This window comes from Tenebrio molitor, chromosome 4 (assembly GCF_963966145.1).
Source record: "Tenebrio molitor chromosome 4, icTenMoli1.1, whole genome shotgun sequence".
Taxonomy (NCBI): domain Eukaryota; kingdom Metazoa; phylum Arthropoda; class Insecta; order Coleoptera; family Tenebrionidae; genus Tenebrio; species Tenebrio molitor.
In genome coordinates, this window is record NC_091049.1 from 8362804 (window position 1) to 8382706 (window position 19903).

The 19903-nt window shown below is 39.6% G+C and overlaps 1 protein-coding gene across 2 annotated transcripts in view; it reads left to right on the top strand.

Annotated features, from left to right (window-relative positions):
• Positions 1-18490, top strand: part of emp (epithelial membrane protein) — a 35831-nt gene extending 17341 nt beyond the window's left edge. The window contains exons 1-9 of one of the 2 annotated variants that reach the window (XM_069046219.1): positions 1785-1943; positions 2191-2367; positions 4938-5029; positions 5082-5242; positions 5417-5558; positions 11624-11830; positions 11882-12108; positions 17288-17454; positions 17505-18490. In XM_069046219.1, the coding sequence (XP_068902320.1) occupies positions 2310-2367; positions 4938-5029; positions 5082-5242; positions 5417-5558; positions 11624-11830; positions 11882-12108; positions 17288-17454; positions 17505-17998 (1548 nt within the window). In that variant the 5' untranslated portion in view covers positions 1785-1943; positions 2191-2309 and the 3' untranslated portion in view covers positions 17999-18490. Of the gene's footprint in view, positions 1-1784; positions 1944-2190; positions 2368-4937; positions 5030-5081; positions 5243-5416; positions 5559-11623; positions 11831-11881; positions 12109-17287; positions 17455-17504 lie in introns of those variants that run through there. The other variant, XM_069046220.1, reaches the window with a different exon arrangement.
• Positions 18491-19903: the final 1413 nt, after the last annotated feature.

Genomic DNA, 19903 nt, shown 5'->3' on the forward strand with positions numbered 1-19903 from the left:
ATTCAAATTCCGCACTCTTTCCATATTCCAATCGACAGTCAGTAAAATGCTTACAGATGCATCTGATACGTTAAGAGTTCTTCCATGTTCGGGTGCGACTCATCACGGTTGGAGGTTATCGTCATTAACTTAATTAGCACAGTGTTGCTCATGCTGAAAGACAAGTAATCTCAAATATCGCTCTCTTTTTTTCATTATCACCTGTCACAGAATATACATAGGGGTCATTTGATTTCATTCTGACCTCACCTACACGTCTGCCTTCTCGTCTCGAGGTCTACAATGCAACCATTTGCATACATTTAAAATAATGACAGGTTTTTGGGCGCGCACGGTGCACCCAGTGGAAGGTCAAATCTAAGGCCAATTTGCAAACTCACACAAAGTCGCGAATAATTATTTGTCTGTTATCGATTCTTCAACGCAAAAAAAGATTCATCTCATTGTCACATCAATCTTTTTTTGACATATTTTAAACAAGTCACTACCATTCGAGTTTTTCTTTATCCTTATTTCACTTCATCTGCTTCTCTTTCGTGCAAGTCGCATTACATAATCAGAAACCTGGTATGATCAAAACAAACCGGACTTTGCGCAACACCGTTCTGGTAAATAATTACTCGGCATTCGTGATTGACTTATTTGATTTGTTTTATGTTTCACGAACAATTTGGATCACATAAAATCAATTTCAACAGTTACATTTGTGATGGTAATGACGCTGGTGATGACAATGAAGTTAAGCAGCGTCGAACGCAGTCGATGTGTGGATGGGTGACCGCGTTTCGTTGTATCTTCGTTACGTGATTCGTATAAACAAACTCCGACGTGATTGTCGTGTATGAAGTGGGCATATGGCAAAACAAATCCGGCCTCGATGCCGTGACCCCTTTTTTATGACATTCATAATATAGATGGAACAATAATATAATAATAATAATGATGATGGTACTAATATATTTTTAAATAATAATAATAATCGCGACTCTATTAAATAGAAAGATACTTTGTCGGGTGAAACTTAGTTGGAAGGTAAATGTTCATCAAGTGAGCTGTGCTTGTGTAAAAGCACCTTAAATTTAGTTACATTACAAAAGTCACATTTATGACAGATCCATTATAGGTTATCTCCAATAAATCTTTACTTGGTGAAAATACAAAGACAAAAGCAAATAAGAATTCGTGAATTACTTTAATTTAATCAAAAAAAAACCTAACACTGCTTTTGAAATCAACAATGCCGAAACGGACAACAAAACTAAAAAATTATAATCAAGGTTCGCGCAGGGCAAGCAACTTTGAAAGTCAAAGTAACTTTCATACCAACAGAAAATTCGATTTTTATGGCTTGCCTAGATGCCCATTTATATGAAATTGAGTGATACTTCACCCCGGAGAAATCCGGGATACTTCCTAAGTTAGCACTTCACTTAACCCTTGCCTTTGCGGTACTTTTACGACACCTTCTAAGTTTCTAGATTGCAAACAGCTCTCGGATATCTTGGTCTGACAGGGTGAGATTTCGCCGCCACCGCCGCCGCGCGTTTGTCCAGAGAGCCGAACGGGCGAGCAGGTCGCGAACGCGCGAGCGCCGCCCCCCGCGCACATGCCCAGGAATGTGAAACGTTATCAGCGACGTCCGTCAGCCACCACTTTCACTCGCAGAGAGAGAAACTTTTGGGGCCGGCAATTATGAAACCGTCCCCATCGCGGGCCACGAAAATCCGTCGGCCAGGTCGAGAAACGGAAAAAATTCACTTTTGAAAATCCTGCCCGAGCGCAGAGTGTCGGAGTGGGGGCCCCCCGCCTCCGTCGGCGCGCCCGAAGACTTGATCAGGTGTGACGTGCCGTTAGCCTCTCAGTTGGTTCGCTTCTTCGTCGGTGTGCGGGCGCTGGTCCGTCTCTCTCACCTCGCCATCTTGCGCCCCCAAGCGGAAAACACGGTAGGCAGGGGCGCCGCCGCCGTCTGCTGTTCCCGGTCGACGCCGAGTCCCCCGACCGCGCGCCGCGGGTGCCGCCTCCGCCGGTCAGTGCGGCGCCGATCGCGGTCGGGGACGGCGTCCGCCCCCGGGACCGGTTCGCTTTCCCCGCGGAACTGGTTCCGACGTCCTGACGCAACAGCAGACGGACCCGCTCCCCTCTCCTCCCCACTCCCGAGTGCGTTGCTATTTTTTGTGCCAACCTGTCCAGGGCCGACCGGGATCTCGACGGGACGATAATGAAGTAGCAGGGTCCGCGCGACGAGGATCGACACAGTGACAGTGCGAGTTCAGAACAACAGATCGCTAAGTACCACGCAAACGGCAAAAATGAAAGGAAGAGAGAAACTCTGCGCCAAACTGAGCAGCGCCTTCCTGAGAAAGTGGTGTAAGTATGGCCGGTCTCGTCCGCCCCGCGTTGGGCGCCACTCCGGTTCCCACGGGATGTCGCAAGCGGCGCGCGCGTCCGTCGAGGAACGCGCTTAGGTAAGCGGTGACGAAACCGACGGCGACCTGGAAATCGAGCGTGCGGCGATGCATCCGAAGGCTCCGAGTTGGGCGCCGCGATGTGAAAGCGGACCGTGCGAAATCGGGGAAAATCTAGTGCATTGTGCGAGCGGACCGTGCTCATTAGCAATTGTGAGCGGCCACTCGAGAAAACTTCACCGGAAGAATCGTCAATGTCAGCGAGTTCGGTACGGGCTTCGTGCACCCGGAAGGCGCTTACCCTCCGGCGCCGTTATCAACACGAAAGTGGAGGGGAAGATTCGACAGCCCAGCGACAGCTTCTTCATCCTGAACCCGACAAAGTGCGCTCATAACAAATCTCTTGTGCAAATTTTCCTTCTAAATTACTTCCTGCTGAGCCGATCTCGAGAGGCATTGCGCAATTTTATTGCTTCCCCTTCGGCGCCATTTCGTTCAATCGATGCTTTGTTGCATCTTCTTACGACAACGTAACGAGTTTCACCGTTCTTTGTTTCCCCTCGAGCGCCATTTCAGCAATGGCGGTGGAGGGGAATCCCTATGGTATCTTCAACGTTACCGATCCATCGTCAATTTCGACTTTCATTTAACAATTGCGGTTGCCAAATGAGATGCACGCGCTGCTCACGATACCAATAATTCTGTGCACTTCGTTAATCGCTTTTTCGTTCTTTGTGGGACGTTCTTGCACTGCATTCGTTTCCCAACGTTTAAGAAAAGCGCTGTTAAATGATGTAAAAACAATTGAATACGCGCTAAATGAGAATCATTTCATAAGTAAACAATCGCCTGTAATTTTGTAGCATTCAATTGTTTTGGGATTTCACGCTGTGAAGTTTCTTACTGCCTGCTGGATCTCGTGTAAATTTTGTAATTCAGTTTCGAAACTAGGCGACTGCATATGTTATCCATTGCAGTTGAATTCCCTAGCATATAATTATGTCTTATGCAAATTTATAAACAAAGTAGACAGTTTAGTGTTTTCACTTTTGTTTGAGCACGAAAAGTACTTGATTGATGATGGTTTAGAAGAATGAAGAAGAAATGTTCGATTAAATGTCTTGGTAGGATTAAAACATCGTCAAAATTTCTCAAAAATCGTTCGTTTCACTCAAAATTTACCAATTTTCTAAAAATACGGAAGATGTTGCATTTAAATGAATTGCTATTGTGCACCACGTGACATTGCTGCCTGCCTAGATGTTTGTTGTTCTTTCAAAAATTAACAAAAAATTGAAAACAGCGTCAAAAATTTGTACATTTTGGATTATACTTTTAGTCGGTTACACTTCGAGGATTGTAGGATGGATGATAATAATAAAACTGAAAAGAGTTAAAGAGTTTAAAGTTAAACTGAATGAGTAGTTTTTTCAAAAATGTTCATATTTTCAAAATTATAAAAACTATTCTTAGACTACGGCGGTTGAAATTTTAGAGTTGAGGTGGTCGACAAGTGTTTTGTTATTATAATTTAAAACTAAAAAAGCAGAGTGGGCGACCGATTTTATTTGTTTTTTTTTTCCAAATTTTTAGAGTAAACAACTAAATGTGGTAGTGATAAAGCGAATTCAGCCCCCTGAGGCCGTTTTAAATTAAATTTAAACTACAATTAACGATAATCAATTCACTAATTACCACAATTTCCATTTTGTTGTGAGGACAAAACAATTTTTTTAATTAATTAAAGTATAAACGTGAAATTTTAAATCGTACACCAACTCGCTCCATCACTTTCCCTCAAACGCCATATTTGTCACATGGCAAAAACCCAGGGGGGGAAAAATCCACGGATGGCCCCTCCCGACTCTTCAAACGAGAACTCTCCTTTTGCAAACAATTGAACGTGGCGAGATGTTTGAGCTTCGTGGAGTTAACGGTTTCTGCCGCCTCCGCAACGTCGCCAGTCTATTTCGATTCCAAATAACGGAAACTGCCAACGTTTGTCGTTTTCGCTTTTCTTCTGGGCCTCGTTCGAGCTCTTCGGTCGATTTTTCCTTGACATCCAAACAACTTCTCCAATGAAAATGACGTCAGAGGGGAGGCAACACGTCAATCGTGCGCTTTTTTTCCACCGCGACCGCGATTCGAAGGGGCAAACTCCAAGGGTACCAACTCGTCTTTGTTTTTTGTCCCTCCACGTTTCGTCATTTGTTGACCATCCACGAAACTCGCTCAAGAGGTGAGATATTACGCGAGGTCACCTTTCAAAACAGGTTTATTTGTTATATCCGAGTGGATTTGTTTTATTTTTACCATAAAATAAATTTTTATGAGGTCGAACGAGTCGCGCCCGTTTATTTAATTCGACCAGAGCTGCGACGTAAGTGGCGACCTCCCCACGGGCACCACAACGGAGGGGGAGGTCTCACGGATGAAGGGGGAGTACAGGTGGAAGCGTTAGGGGTAGACCTCCCCCATGCCGTCTCTTTCGACATCATCGTGTAGATTTAACACGGTATCTTCTTGTTGCAGGGTTCGTGGTGGCCGCCTCCGTCGGCATAATCCTCTTCGGCGTCATCGTCATCATCTTCTTCATGAGCTGGGTCAACCTGGTCATCGACCATGTGAGTCTCGCGTCCTCGGATTTTCCTCCACGTCATCTTGTTTGTTCCGCAGGAAGTGACGCTGAGGAACGGCTCGCAGTCGTTCGGATGGTGGGCGAAGCCCCCCGTCGTCCCCATGATAAAGGTCTACGTGTACAACGTGACCAACGCCGACGAGTTCCTCAACAACGGCTCCAAGCCCGTCGTCGACGAGCTGGGGCCCTACGTCTACGTGTGAGTGAAAGTCGTGCACTCCCCCACGGGAAAAGAGTTTGCACGCACGTCTTACGTAAGACGAGAGTGCGGAGAAAGTGGTGGAGCCTCAACGGGACGCGCTACACAGCGACGGCTTCCCCTGCCGGCTCCGTCGACCCCAAAGTGGAGGTCGCTAATTCGTTTTTTCCGCAGGGAGAAATGGGAGAAGAAAAACATCAGGTTTCATGACAACGGGACGGTGTCCTTCAATCAGGAAAAGATATACACCTTCGACGAGTCCTTGTCGGCGGGATTCGAGGATGACGTGGTCGTGGTGCCCAACATACCCATGCTGGTAGGTGATAGTAGAGAAATTGTTGGTGTAATTGCCGCACGAAATGGGGTCAGTAAGAGGTGGAATGTGTGCACGGTTTTAAATTGCCAAAATGTGAAGCAAATTCTACAAGATCTTATTATTTTATCTGCGCTTCAAGGTCCACGAATTGAACAATTGCTGAAACGTTAACAAATTGTGCAAAATTTCCTAATTTCTATGTGCTGTGCAGCAGTAGAGCACGCTCAAAAGAAAAGTACACGTCACGTGGTGTCCAGTCTAATTGGTTGTCACGTAAATCGTGGGACCTCCCACGTACTTCTCGATTTGAATGTGTTGACTTTGTGAATGAAGCACTGGAGTTTCATTTATTCAAGAAAATAAATTATTATCCAACAATTCGGTCTTATAATAGGATTATTATAAAAATAATTGCTGTGTACCTCAAAGATCCCTTGCGGACTCTATTTCATTTACAATTACGTAAGTAATTGAGCACACTTTTTGTAAGAATGTATTTTTGGGTCTTTTCATAATTGCAACAGTAAAAAATCACAATTGTTTACTTAAGATTTTATATTCTGTTGAAAAATATTCAGAAAACAATTATGACTTTGTAGTTTATATCGGGTGTTCATTTAAATTTCTCCTGAAAGAGTCGATTGTGAACTCACCATGGATTACAGATCACGGATCAGCTGTTTAAATCTAACCTCACTTTTTGCGATGTTTGTGTTTTTACAGTAAAGTAAAAGTAAGAACTTACAGACTGATGAGTGGTGCGTTCACAATCGCCTCTTCAACGCCAACTTTGAGGAGAAATTTAAATGAATACCCGATATATAGAGTGAACACGTCTGACATGTACGTGGTGCGTAGGTACAATACAGTCTAGTGAAGGCCAACCCTTAGAGCATACATTTGAATAAATTACGACAAAAATTATTTCAAGGTTTTAAAAGTGTTGCCATTACATTGACTAGGTTTTCGATGTCTATTCAACAAATAAAAAGTATAAAAAATATCGCCGGTAAAAAAAATATCTGATTATGTACTCATGTATGCAAAAACATGGACATTTTGAAAGCTGTTTCATGTTTGTTGATGAGAAACAGTCAAATGACTCATAAAATGATATAAACTTTTATGATAAACAGTCAATAAAAAAATTAACTCTTTTGTGTCTTTTTTCTTCCGGAGAATGAAAATTTGAAAGCCGACTTGAGCACAGTAAAATGAAAGTCAGTTCGTAGATAGACTCGTACGACTATAAACTTTACGATAAAATCACCTAGATCGCATCTGTCGAAAAATCTTTCCTAAAACAGCATTTTAAAAAATTCTACGGTAATGAAGATTCGTGCAACGTTGTCTCAAAATTGAAACTAACATAAGTCTCATAAATCGTCAGATTTTTTATTTATCGACGATTCAAAACCCATTTCAGTTTTATCAGTCGAAAACATGTTTTTTTTTTTTACCCCTACGGTCAATTCATAACCTCCAATTCATATCTGTCATGTGGTGCAGTTCCACCAACCTTAACGCAACCCTGTTTTATGACTACACCACCACAAAAGTCGCCATCAAGATATTTGTCATTGACAGACGTGACCCACTTTTTAATTGACAGTTGAAGTCGAATGGATCAATCTACGAATCGACTTTTGTTCGTCATGGCCAACCACTTGAACAAATTTGCCAACGAATTCTAGTTTTAGTTTACATTTCAAAATTATTCCTTCTATGGTTTAACAACAAACGAGCGTCGCACAAACCTTATTCAACAACGACCGCTTGTTTCATTTAATTTTTTTTATGTCGATAATTATCTTCGACCGTCCTCACGATGATTGCAACGTTTTTGACACGTGGCGCGATTTGCTGTTTTTTTTTGTCCGCGATCAGAGTCTAATCGAAGGCGGTTTGTTTCGGTTTTTTCCTCACGATCGACGGTCAAGGATTCAGAAGAACGGGTTTGACAGACGAGCAATTCTTCCACAGATCAAGATCTGCAAATCGTCGTCGATTTTTGTTCCAATAAATCGTCAATATCGACCTTGGCTCGTGATAAAACAAACACGAATTTACTACTTGTCAGAGAATGCGGTGTTGTGTTAGGTGTGTGCGTATGTGAAATACATAACAATTGACGTGTTTCATAATGGTTGCAGTTAGCGTCAATTAGGTCGAGCTTGTTTTTTGTCAGGGGCGGCGAGCACGGCGGGGCCATGTCGGGGACGGGTGTCGGTGTTGAACTTTACCTAATGGGTAGTGGAATGGAAGAGTGTTGCCATGTTTGAGACATTGACATTAGTGTATTTAAAGGACGTGGAGTTTTCAGTTCAGCGAGAAATGACACAAATCCATAATTTTTATTTTTTTTTTTTTTTAATTTTGAGCAATTATAGTGGCATTTCAAATAAATTCATTCTTTCTCCACGACTATTAAAAAATGAATGCATTCTTGTTGGAAATTCATTGAAAGAATGATATCAATTCCACGCCCCGTGATAGAATATACTGAAATCCACGCGGTTGCCGGCCAATCACATCCCTCGTATTTTCATTCTATCACGGGCAAATCGTCAATCGAATGCATTTGTAAATAATAAGTCACGCATCGCGTAGCAACCGCTAAACGAGGCACAATTTTATTTGTCAAATATAAAAAAAATCAAATTAAATTCAATTTTCAAAAATTGTTTTTTCTTGGTATAATCGTGGAGAAAGTACTCGTATGTATAGTCTTCTACTCGCGTATAATGGCTATTATTATACTCGGACGACAATTCCACCACTCGCCTACGGCTCGTGTAATAGCCATCATTATGCGCTCGTTGTAGAATGTACTATTCTAGTAGTAGTTGTTTTAATTTGTTCTGGAAGTGAGACGCAGGTTTTAAATTCGATTTTGAAAAGAAAAATGGATGTGCATGTTTTCTAAAAGTGAAACATATTGAAATCTTCTGCACTTTCGCATGAAATGAGATAAGAATAACATTGCAGGACATTCGCATCAATAACAACAATAATAATTGACTAAATTTACTGAAAATATAAATTATATTACATATTTTTTACAACAAAATAAAAATCTAATGTCATATGTTTCAAAAAATGTACGATCAAGAGCGGCTGCAAAAAAGAAAAGATTTGAAAACGTACGGCTTAACTTGAATAATCCGTAAACGTCATTATTACGATAGATGTCATGAACGAATTACAAACGAGAACGGTTACAAACATTTGACCGAGCCACCGTCCCGTAGATATGGTCCTGCTTTTGTTTTTCACCACAGCTCTTGATCCTACATTTTTTGAAACATACTGTATTTTTTGAGGCCTCATAAACACCGTTCACGTTGTTTTGGCATAATGGGAGGCCAGGATTAATTTTTTTAACATTGGACACACTGTTTGATTTCCGTCCACTAAAATGCCTGACCTGCGGATCTATCAAAATGAACATTACATGTTGCTGAATTTCCCGCGATTTCTGAGTATTCTTCTATTGCAAACTAGTAAAACTGATAACAATGCACTAGACATTGACGCTATTTATAACCTCAAACTTAGAAAAACATAACCTGTTTCAACAGACAGCTTTAAATTAAATGCAAAATTTCCATGGCCTCCCATTATGCCAAAACAACGTGAATGCATCTTATATTTTTATACAGGGTGTTTTCGAACTTGAAACGTTCCTTTTAACATGTGATAGTATGCGTTGTTCTAAAGAGTTTTAGCCAAAATCACCTCAGTAAAATGTGTACGGCACTGAAGATACAATAAGTTAATTTTTTTGAAATTTTTGAAACCGGTCCTACTCAAATTTGCGCTGATTTGTTAGAAATTAGAATTGACAAAAAAAATCAAGTGAGCATGGACGTTAATCAAAAATACTGTCAGAGTTGTCACCTAATTAGTCGGAATGGCTTTGTCATTACGAAAATAATGAGCTCACAGATATGTTGCTAATGTATATGGACAATGTTATCACGTTATCAGAATGCAGCTGCGGCGTCCAGAGGGTACGCAGAGCGATTTCCAGAAAGACACTGTCCTGGACCACGTCAGTATTAATCGAGTACAGCGGAGAAATAGACAGGACCGGACTCAAAATTTTAGAAAACAATAAATACATACAATCAATTATCTCCGTTAATACAAACATTTTCCTAAGAAGATTTAGGCTAAAATTCTCAAGAATAATGTATAGTACGTCGTGTTACAAGGAACGCCTCAACTTCGAAAACACCCTGTATATTTTTTCGCTTTGGTTTTCTTGAAAATCGTTTGCACATTTTTTATGTCTACAAAGTTAAGAGAAAAAAAAAATTACAAAAACAAATACATAACACCAACTTTCGATGTTTTATGTGTTGAATTTTTTTTCTTGTTTCAACTTTATACTTTCAGATAAAATCTCAGAACATTTAAAACTTCGTTCTATTGTAATTCTAATCGTAAAAAATATCAATCTGTGATATATTGGGTGATTCAAAATGGTTGTGGATAGATATGGCAAGTATGTACGAAAAAAAACTTTCAAGCACTAATTACCATCAAAATTCACCAATTATTGCTATGTGTACGTTGTATAACCAGTTGCAGCTATTTGCTGATATATTTGAATATCATGCTGGTACATTCCGTCGTCGAATATCTGAAGCATTGTCTTTGTTGAATTAGATGTGCTTGATGTATTTGCTGGGTATGTTGGGGATTTATTTATTTAATTTTTCTTTATTTAATTTTTCTCTATTATATTATTTTCTAGGTTGTTTTTTTTTACCTTTTCTTTTCTCTTTTATTGTTATTTATGTATATGCCTATGAATATACATATACATTATTTATTATTTGTTACCCTTTGTGGACAGTTTTGTTCTTGGGTTAATAAAAGCTATTATTATTATTATTATTATTATTATTTATGTGGCAACTCTGTAGGTAGGATAGAGTGGAGTTGACATTCCTTTGACAGTTCATAGGCGGGCAATTATGAAAATTATCAAGTAATGTGCAATGGTATAAAAAAAATCAAATGCACGCATATGAAATGTCATACATAATATAATATAAATAAAAGAAAATTGTTTTAAAAAAAGACACTTACTAAAATGATATTTTTAAAAGGTCACTAACTACGTATAATTAAAAATTTTACTAAGGCCTACTCTAAATTTATTACATTTTGACCATCACAAAACCGGTATTAACTCTTCTTGTACTAATTATGTTTGACGTAAAAGATAATGTCACTATCGGCGAAACAAAATTTTTAAGAATCTCAGTTTGTTTCTACGTCATGCGTGACGCACAGTTTTAAAACAGTCTGGAAAAGATTGTATGCACTAATTAGAATACTTTCGTTTTGCTTATATCGTGTGTTCATTTAAATTTATGCTCAAAGTTGGCAATTGTGATCGCACCACTCGTGTAAAAATGTAAGATTTAAACAGTTGATCCGTGATCCGTAACACCTACGTATAGTGAGTTCACAATCGACTTTTCAACGCGAACTTTGAGGAGAAATTTAAATGAACGCACGATACCTCATACAATTTTATTCAGAAATTTCTGTGTAGTAGTCAAATAACATCAGTAAAGCACTTCATCATGGATCACAAATTTATATGAGGTACAAAACAAAACCGCTACATCGAATGGTGAAAGAAGATACGTTCATGTTTCTAGTTTCACATGTGCACTCTCTAAGCACACTCTTAACTCTTACTGCCCTGGGGCTCATGTCATCAGCAGTGGTTTATACAGGGCGATTGTCTTCCAAACCATTTTATGATTTTTATCGAACCCCCCGTACCGTATGTCTAGAACGAACATTTTGCGCCCCATTTCCACCTGTACGGTTTCACTCTCTTGCTCTAAAACAGAACAAAACGGCATCGTCCACGAGTCGAACTCGGCCGACCGCAAAATCTAGAGCACCCGCTCGACTATTCGATTTTTTCGTCGCGCGTACCTAGACCACCACGTTACATAAAACGGTAGCGCGGAGAGAAAGTCCGCAATATCGCCTCCGAACAAAAAAGAAAATCACTCGAAACGGTAACCTTGCAGAGCGCCACCTCTCAGTCGAAGCACGCGGCCAGATTCCTGAGGCTGGCGATGGCCAGCATCATGGACATCCTGAAGATCAAGCCTTTCGTCGAGGTGTCCGTGGGGCAACTCCTCTGGGGCTACGAGGATCCGCTCCTCAAGCTGGCCAAGGACGTGGTGCCCAAAGAACAAAAACTTCCCTACGAGGAGTTCGGGTTGATGTACAACGTGAGTCGAGGTGAGTTGACACGGTGGGACTAGACTGACGGAGAGTTTCAGAAAAACGGGACGTCGAAAGACACCGTGACGTTGTTCACGGGGGCGACGGACATCACCAGGTACGGCTTGATCGACAAGTTCAACGGACAGTCTCATCTGACCCATTACACCTCCGACAAGTGTAACAGTCTGATGGGGTCGGATGGGTCCATATTTCCTCCCCACATGACCAAGAACACCACGATCCACATCTACGACAAGGACCTCTGCAGGACATTGCCTCTAGTGTGAGTAACACCAGCGTTCAACAGTAAAAACGACACTTTTCGTCCTATACTCTCATTTATACTTGTTGACGATACGATGACATATCGAATGTCATAATTCGCTTGTAAGTATGACACTTAATTTGAAAGAATTAACATGTCGGTACTAACCACCGAATGAATAATTTATTACGTTGTCGCTATTTTTATTACTCCATAACGGAAAACACTAATGTTTGTCCTTTTGAGCAACCGAAGGGCAACGATGCATCGATCAAGTTGAGTAAAATGATGTGAAAGTCACAAAACTATGATGCGCACACACTTGTAAAGTGTAAAGTAAAACACTGTTGACCCCGCTCACTTCTCCGCACTAGCGCCATCTGTGCACACTCTCATCATTTATCACTTTTATTTTAGGTCGTCACAATTGTTATTTACGAACCAAGTGCGGGAAGACGATGTTCCTGCATGAGCGCTTTTTTTAAAGCACGAGCGACGAAGGAGCGAGTGCCTTTAATTAATGCGCGAATGAGCAGAAGATGTATTCACGCAAGTGGTTGGTACAATATTTTTTGTACGAAAATGAAATTAAATTTTTTTGTTTTAATATATTAAACATAAACGAACATAAAACCAAGTAGGCGGTGACCTTTGGTTATTAGAAACAATTGCTTCACTTGACATTTCAACTTTTGCAATAATTTGTGAATTTTGTAGGAACAATTTTCAACGATTATAAATATTTCCCTAATTTTTAAATGGAGGAAAATCCAGGGAAGTTGTATTTTATCAACTAAATTTTATTATTATCAAGATCGATTTTTTTTTTTGAATGCCTTAAAGGGCCAGTGTTTTTTGCAATTTTTACATTCGAGTCGATCGGGAAACACTCGTTGCTGAGTGAACGTTGGATGTTGGAAGCGTCGCTTTCAAGGCTATGAGTACAAAAAATATTTCTATACTCCGTACGGTGATAGATTGTACTATGGCGGACAATAAATTTAGGCCGGCCTGTCATTGAGTTGACATCAAAATGTGAAGCTGGCATTATGTTCAACTAACCCCATTTTCGATTTTTGTCATCGTGACAGCGATAATCAAAATTAAAATTGGGAAAAGAAGCGTGCACCAGGGAGAAGTGCTACTACAAATCAGTTATGCTAGTGCGTCATGATCTGTAATTTACGAAAAAGGCGAAGGAAACGCCAAACAGCTTGAAAACCTTCAGTTTGACAAACTGACGACACATCAGTCATAATGACAATAAATGGCCGCTTGCATTGACTTTTTTGAAATGTCAGAAATTTGCCGGCCTAAATTTATTGTCCGCCATAGTACGTTTTTAAATTCTAGTTCCAAAACATAAAGCAGTGAAAAATACTAAACTCTCCATCTCAATTGTTTCACGTTATGTAGAAAACCGTTGTATTCCTGCAGATTAATTCCCGCCACACTACTCTCTGGGTCTGTCTTCTGTCAAAAAACGTACAATCTATCAGAGTACGGAGTATACATCGCAGTGTGCTGTGGAAAAATGACACCTGTAATTATGGTGTGCCAAAATGTTTGCTTCTTACTCCAGCAACTAAAGGGCGAGGTGGTCTTGAAAAAGATTCTTCTGCTTAACTACTTAACTGCTTAACTCACTCAGAACGTGGTAATTTGCATTATTAAAAATGATAAACAACGAAAACATAAAAGTCAAATTAACATTTGCAAATCCAGAAATCACAGCCAACTAGGATGTCAGAAATATTTTATTACAACCTGATCAACAAGAAAACAAATCAAGAGTGCTACCTCATCTTTTGTTTTATCGAAACGTCTCTCTTAGCTTAATCGTACACATATGTACACTTGCTATACACAGTCGTTTTATTGGTTGCCTACCTCTCGAAAAATCTATTATTAATTAATCAATTATTAATAATTAATGCTTTATCTTCAATGGTAAAACTCATTTTACCACTTATTCTGGGATAATTGTTGCTTACAATTACAGGAAACGTCGGCAAACTTTGCCGAAATCGAAATATATTTTCAATCATCAATACAGTTGCTTAACAACTGACGTTTCTTTGACATTTCATCGAAAAATCTGCTTACCAGTGGCGTGGCGTTTGAGAATAAAACTCTTCTTTATTTTATAAATTTTCTCCGCTATCAGATGATAATAATAAAATGCCCAATTATAATTCCAACGTTTACAATTCATAAGGTACAATTTATTTTAAAGTAGCGTTTGAGACCACAAATTGTCTACGCCCATGCATTGTACGCTTATTTGCATAGAATTGCGCTACTAAATGACCCATCATTTGCAACGCCTGCTCTGCCTTGTTTTCTTTTTGATCACTTTGTATTTGCGCAGTGTCAAAAGCCTTCGTTGTATCTATCAGACATAAATACGCTGGTACGTTATATTCCAAAGACTTTTTCATGCCGCCGGCAGTTATCGACGATTTTGCATGATTCAAAATCCGCCGGGAACGTTAAATTCCCAGCCTAGTACTTACAAAAGTGACGTTGGTTAAAAATTCACTAGAGAATGGGCTGGCAGTATTGATTCTTAAATGTCAACAAAGTTTGACATAGAAATTACTTTCGTTAAATTAATTAGAAATTACTTTCGTTAAATTAATTAATAATAATTTTTTACTTTTTAAAAATGATTTAAATTTCGCGGCATGAAAAGTTTTGTGGATTACACGTCCAGAAAATGTTTTGCGAGTGCTCGTGTTGCTCGCCTCGGCCAGGCGCCTTGGCTACGCAATACCACTCACACTCGCAAAATATCATTTTTTGGACTAGTGATCCAAATAACTATTCCTTTAATTGCCTTATTTATAAAGACTGCATCTGTGCATGATCGCCCACTTCGAAATCCTTGTTGTTGCTCTTCGAGTTCTACTTTCCTCGTAATTTTTTGTGTTACAATTCTTGTTAATTTTGGTGTTGTTTGATAAATTAATTCCTCTATAGTTGTTAAGGTCTGCTTTCTCGCCTTTTTTGTGCATCATTCCTCTTCGCGATTCTTCTGGTATCTCACTTTGTCTGATGACTTTCTTAATTAAAAGTTTAAGCTGTTCAATTATTTCTTTCCCACCAGAATCTTTTACGCTACGGGCTTCGGATTCCTTACAGTAAAAACATATACACATAAACATAATTAAACCTAAAATATCAATTCCAAAAATTTCCAAAATTCCGCTCCGCCGCTCTTCTTTTCTTCTTTCCTCGTTTTGCCCCTTGACCTTCCCATTTGTAACAACTTTTCTATTCTTTTCCCAGCTCCGTTCCGCTATTCATGTTTCTACCAGTCCCACTATCTCAAATTGTCTCATGTAGTCCCAAAATTCTTCTTCTATTTTTTCTCTTAAATCTGCTACGTTCCAATGTAATACACTTTTGCCATCTTCGTTATCTTTTTTGCTTGTCCGCTCCCCTTTGTATCTTCTCACTTGTGTTCCCTTTTGTGCTTCTTTTCCGGGTCCCACTTTCTTTATCCATCTACCTTTTTCTTTGTCCTTTTTCAATTTGCATTGTCTCCGTTTTCTCTATTCCATACTCCTCCCGCTACTAAAAAACCTCTACTCTCCCTCTTTTTTCGTTCCATCTCCACTGTACCCCCTCTATTGATATTTTCCTATATCTCACTTTTACTTCTTTCCCTTCCCTTTTTCTTCTTTCGCGATGGTTCTTAGTTTCTTCTGTATCTCTCGTTCTTGTTTTGTAAGGTCATTGTCTATGAATATTTCTCTGTTTCTTCTTTTCTCAGATTTCCCTTTTGTTTCATCACTTTTTCTTTCCTACTCCACTTTTCCATTTCCACTAGTTGGTCCTTGTTGATGATGTAGCAGTCTTTGACTTTAGCTTCCTTTATGTTTTCTTTTATCGAATTTTCTGTCCTCTTTGATCTGCTGCTTGCTCTTTCCTTCACGTCTCTATCCTATTATCACTATATTATTTTTTCTTCTTCTCCTTTCCTCATTTTCCATTTTCCTTTCCAGTCGTGCTACTCTCTCAGACATGTTGTTGTTTTTCTCTTCCTCCCATTTTTTTTCTCTATTCTTAAATTCTTCCCTTAGTCGTTCGATTTCTCTCTTGAGTTGTTGGTTCTCTTTTCGCATCTCTTTTATTTCCACTTTCATTTCCTCCAGATTTTCTACAAGGTTAAAAATAAATGTTTCTAACATCGTAGTTGGCGTAGCGGCGCACCTGAATAAAGCGTACAGCCACCTACGATGTTAGAAATATTTATAATAACCATGTAGTATCTTTTTCATTTCCCTACCTGTTTTCTTCTCTACTTCTGGTAATCTTGCTGTTTTCTTGTACCTTTTCTTCCTATTCTTCCCACCATTTTTAATCAGTTCGTTCGCCATTTGGTCCTCTCCCGGTGACCTCTTGTTCTTAAGTTCACCTAGTGCTTTCTTTACATCTACTTCTGTTATCGGTGTATCATCGTTTTCCTATCATTGATAACTAATCAACACATTGGCGTACGTACGTCATTTTTATACCGAGTGTCTATAAATGATTGAAAATTATTTTGTTAGGTTGGTAACACATTTGCTCATTGGTGTTTCTGGTAACGTATTTCCAGTATCTCTTCTATACAAATTTGCTAGATGCTAGATACGATACCCACGTTCTTTTTTTACCATTTGTGTACTCTATTAGCTCCTTTATTTCAATTCTCTGCATCTGCTTCTGTTGTCCGTAAAAGTCGGATTCCATTCTTTTTGTAATTCTCTCTCAAGAGTAGTATTTTCTCCTTCTTAGTAGTTCATGGCACTCTGACCTCATCTTCTTATATTCCGCGTAAGTTTCATTTGTTCTTGCCAACCTGTATTTCATGTAAGCCTTCTTCTTCTCTTGGCATTTTTGTTTAACTTCTCCTGTGAACCATCTTCCATATTTTATGTTCATCTATTTTCCCTGTACACAGTACTTCACATGCAGTCCCTCTTTATTTTCATCCAACTGTCTTCAACATTGTCTTCGTCTTCAACTGGATTCGTAGCGATTTTCTGTCCTAGTCTTGTTTGGTAGAGACCTGTTATTGATTCCACATTTATCTTGTTCTCGTTATTCCTGTTTTGTTCATTCTTTTTCATTTTCATTATCCACCTTGTCTTGCATTTTTCTCACAGAAAACATTCTTGTTTCACTTCGAAACTCGTCGATTTTTCAGATATGAGAAAACGGTGAACGCCAGCGACGGCATCCCCGCCTACCGCTTCACGCCGCCCCTCAACGTGTTCGCCGACGTGAACGACAACCCCGAGAACCTGTGCTTCTGCCCGCACGGGCCCCCGTGCGCCCCATCGGGCTTCTTCAACGTCTCTTTGTGCCAATATGGTAATAGCGCCCCCCGTGACCGCTTCCGCATCTCACTCTCGTGTTTTCAGACTCGCCCGTGCTCCTATCCTTCCCTCACTTCTACCTCGCCAACGACAGCTACCGGACCGCCCTCGACGGCATCTCTCCCCCCGACCCCGAGAAGCACAAGTTCTACATCGACGTCCAGCCGACGATGGGGACGGCGATGAGCGCCAAGGCGCGCATCCAGATCAACCTGGCCGTGAGCCAGGTGGTGGACATCAAGCAGGTGGCCACCTTCCCCGACATCATCTTCCCCATCATGTGGTTCGAGGAGGGGCTGGACGGACTCCCCTCGGAGATGACAGGTTTGATGGGGCTGGCCACGACGGTGCCCCCCGTAGCGAGGGCGGCGCTGTCGGGGGTGCTGTTCGTGCTCGGGGTGCTGCTGCTGCTGGTCGCCGTCTGGCGGCTGGTCAGGGGGGCCAACAGGCTGAGTTCGCTGCACCTGGCCCCGGGGCACGTCGGCCCCCCCGCCAACAAGAACAAAGACGTTCCGATGGGGAACGTGCCTAGGTATTGAATCGAACAGTCGAACAACGAAGCAGTCACGCAATACTTGTTGTAGGTTAGGACAATTTGCTCATTGTTAGGGTTAAGTGATCTTAGTAGGCTAGGTGTTGTGTATGTTTTTCTATTTTTTATTTTTTATTAGTACAAAAATTTGTTGGTGTTTCTCGTCAAAATTGTGCCTTACGTAGCGGTGATTAAAAGACAAAATGGCGAAATCTGTATTTTTGTACGTTTCGATATTGTTTTGTATAAATAAGATTACAAATCGCTTGTTCCAAGGAAGAGTGTTTTTATTTGTTTACTTTTGTAATTTTTATACTAAAACAACTCCTTACATAAGAAACGGTCCGTCCTTTGTAATTTTATGTATATTTCTATAAATAGTCATTTTTTTAAATATGTAACTAAGATATTTCAAATGGTTAAAGTGTTGTATATTTGGACAATAAACTTTGTATTTTGTAAAGGTGTTTCGATGAAAAATAAAGAAAAGTTGACAGTTTTTCCAAATTTGACTTATTTCATTTGTCTTATTAAGTCACACGTACCAACCGAGCGTGACGTAACAGTAGGCAGATGAAGATCTTTTTTTGGAGGATTTTACACAGTGAAAAAAATTCAAGTAAAAATTCATTAAGAAATCAAAACAGATGCAGCTGTCATTATCTATACTCTATACGTCATAAATGTGCATCTAGGAGGCAATGGAATTGTGTTTGTGAATACACCTTTAGCTTTCTCACCAGAAAAGTTACTAGAGATATTTTCATATTTGATGGCGGAAACAAAAGACTGAGAAATGTCACAAATTTGTATTGTCAGTGTCAAATTTCTCAAAGACGTTCGTGATTTCGATAGAAATGCAGCAAATTGGCAATAAGAAAGTTATTCATCGTCGAACTAGAGAAATAATTTGTAATACGTTTGATTATATGAGAATAACTTTTCCTTTAGAGCCACTGACAAACATTGGCTTCCTTAGAATTTATTTTGTGAGTCTATTTAGCGAAAATTTAAATTTACCTAGATATTCCTTTTTACGGCGTTTATGAGAAATTTGACACTGACAATACAATTTTGTGACACTTCTCAGTCTTTTGTTTCCGCCACCAAATATGAAAATACCTCTAAAAAGTTATAGCCTTTGACAAATGACTGTTATGACACGAGCCCGAGCGACTGGTCTCGGCGTCTAATCTTAAAATGATACGCTTTTGCTCAAAATATTTATTGTTGATAAATTCCACGGAAAATACCGGGTGATTTTAAATGATTGTGACATTTTTTCTTAAGTTGGGAACATTTTTCATAAATTATTTTGGCAAACTTGATAACTAATCAACACATTGGCGTACGTACGTCATTTTTATACCGAATGACTATAAAAAATGATTGAAAATTATTTTGTTAGGTTGGTAACACATTTGAAATCTTTAGTTGGCAACATCGTTGGCATGACACACGCAATTTTTAAAATTAAAACAAACGTCAAAAAAATCTAAATCGACAATGTACTTCGTGAGTTAACCTAACCTAAATAGAAATGATTGACAGATGATCCACGAGAAGACTTGCACTACCAACTGCATCAGTGTTGCCAATCCACTATTTTATTTCAATCATTTATAGTCACTCGGTATTTTATGTATTAATAAATTGTGTCAAATAGGCGAGGACGCCTATGTTTATGTCAACTTCAATTATCACATTAAAAAGCAGAATAACCAACAATAATATTACCAACCTATGAAAAAAAGTCACAAGAATTTAAAATCACCTGGTACAAATTAATTGTAATAGTATATTTTCAGACTGGACAACATGGTTGGCAACCATAACAAAACAACACACTAGATGCAGCGCTTTAGCCAGGGTTGCCAAACGAAAATCAGCTTTCCATAGCCCCCTAAGAATC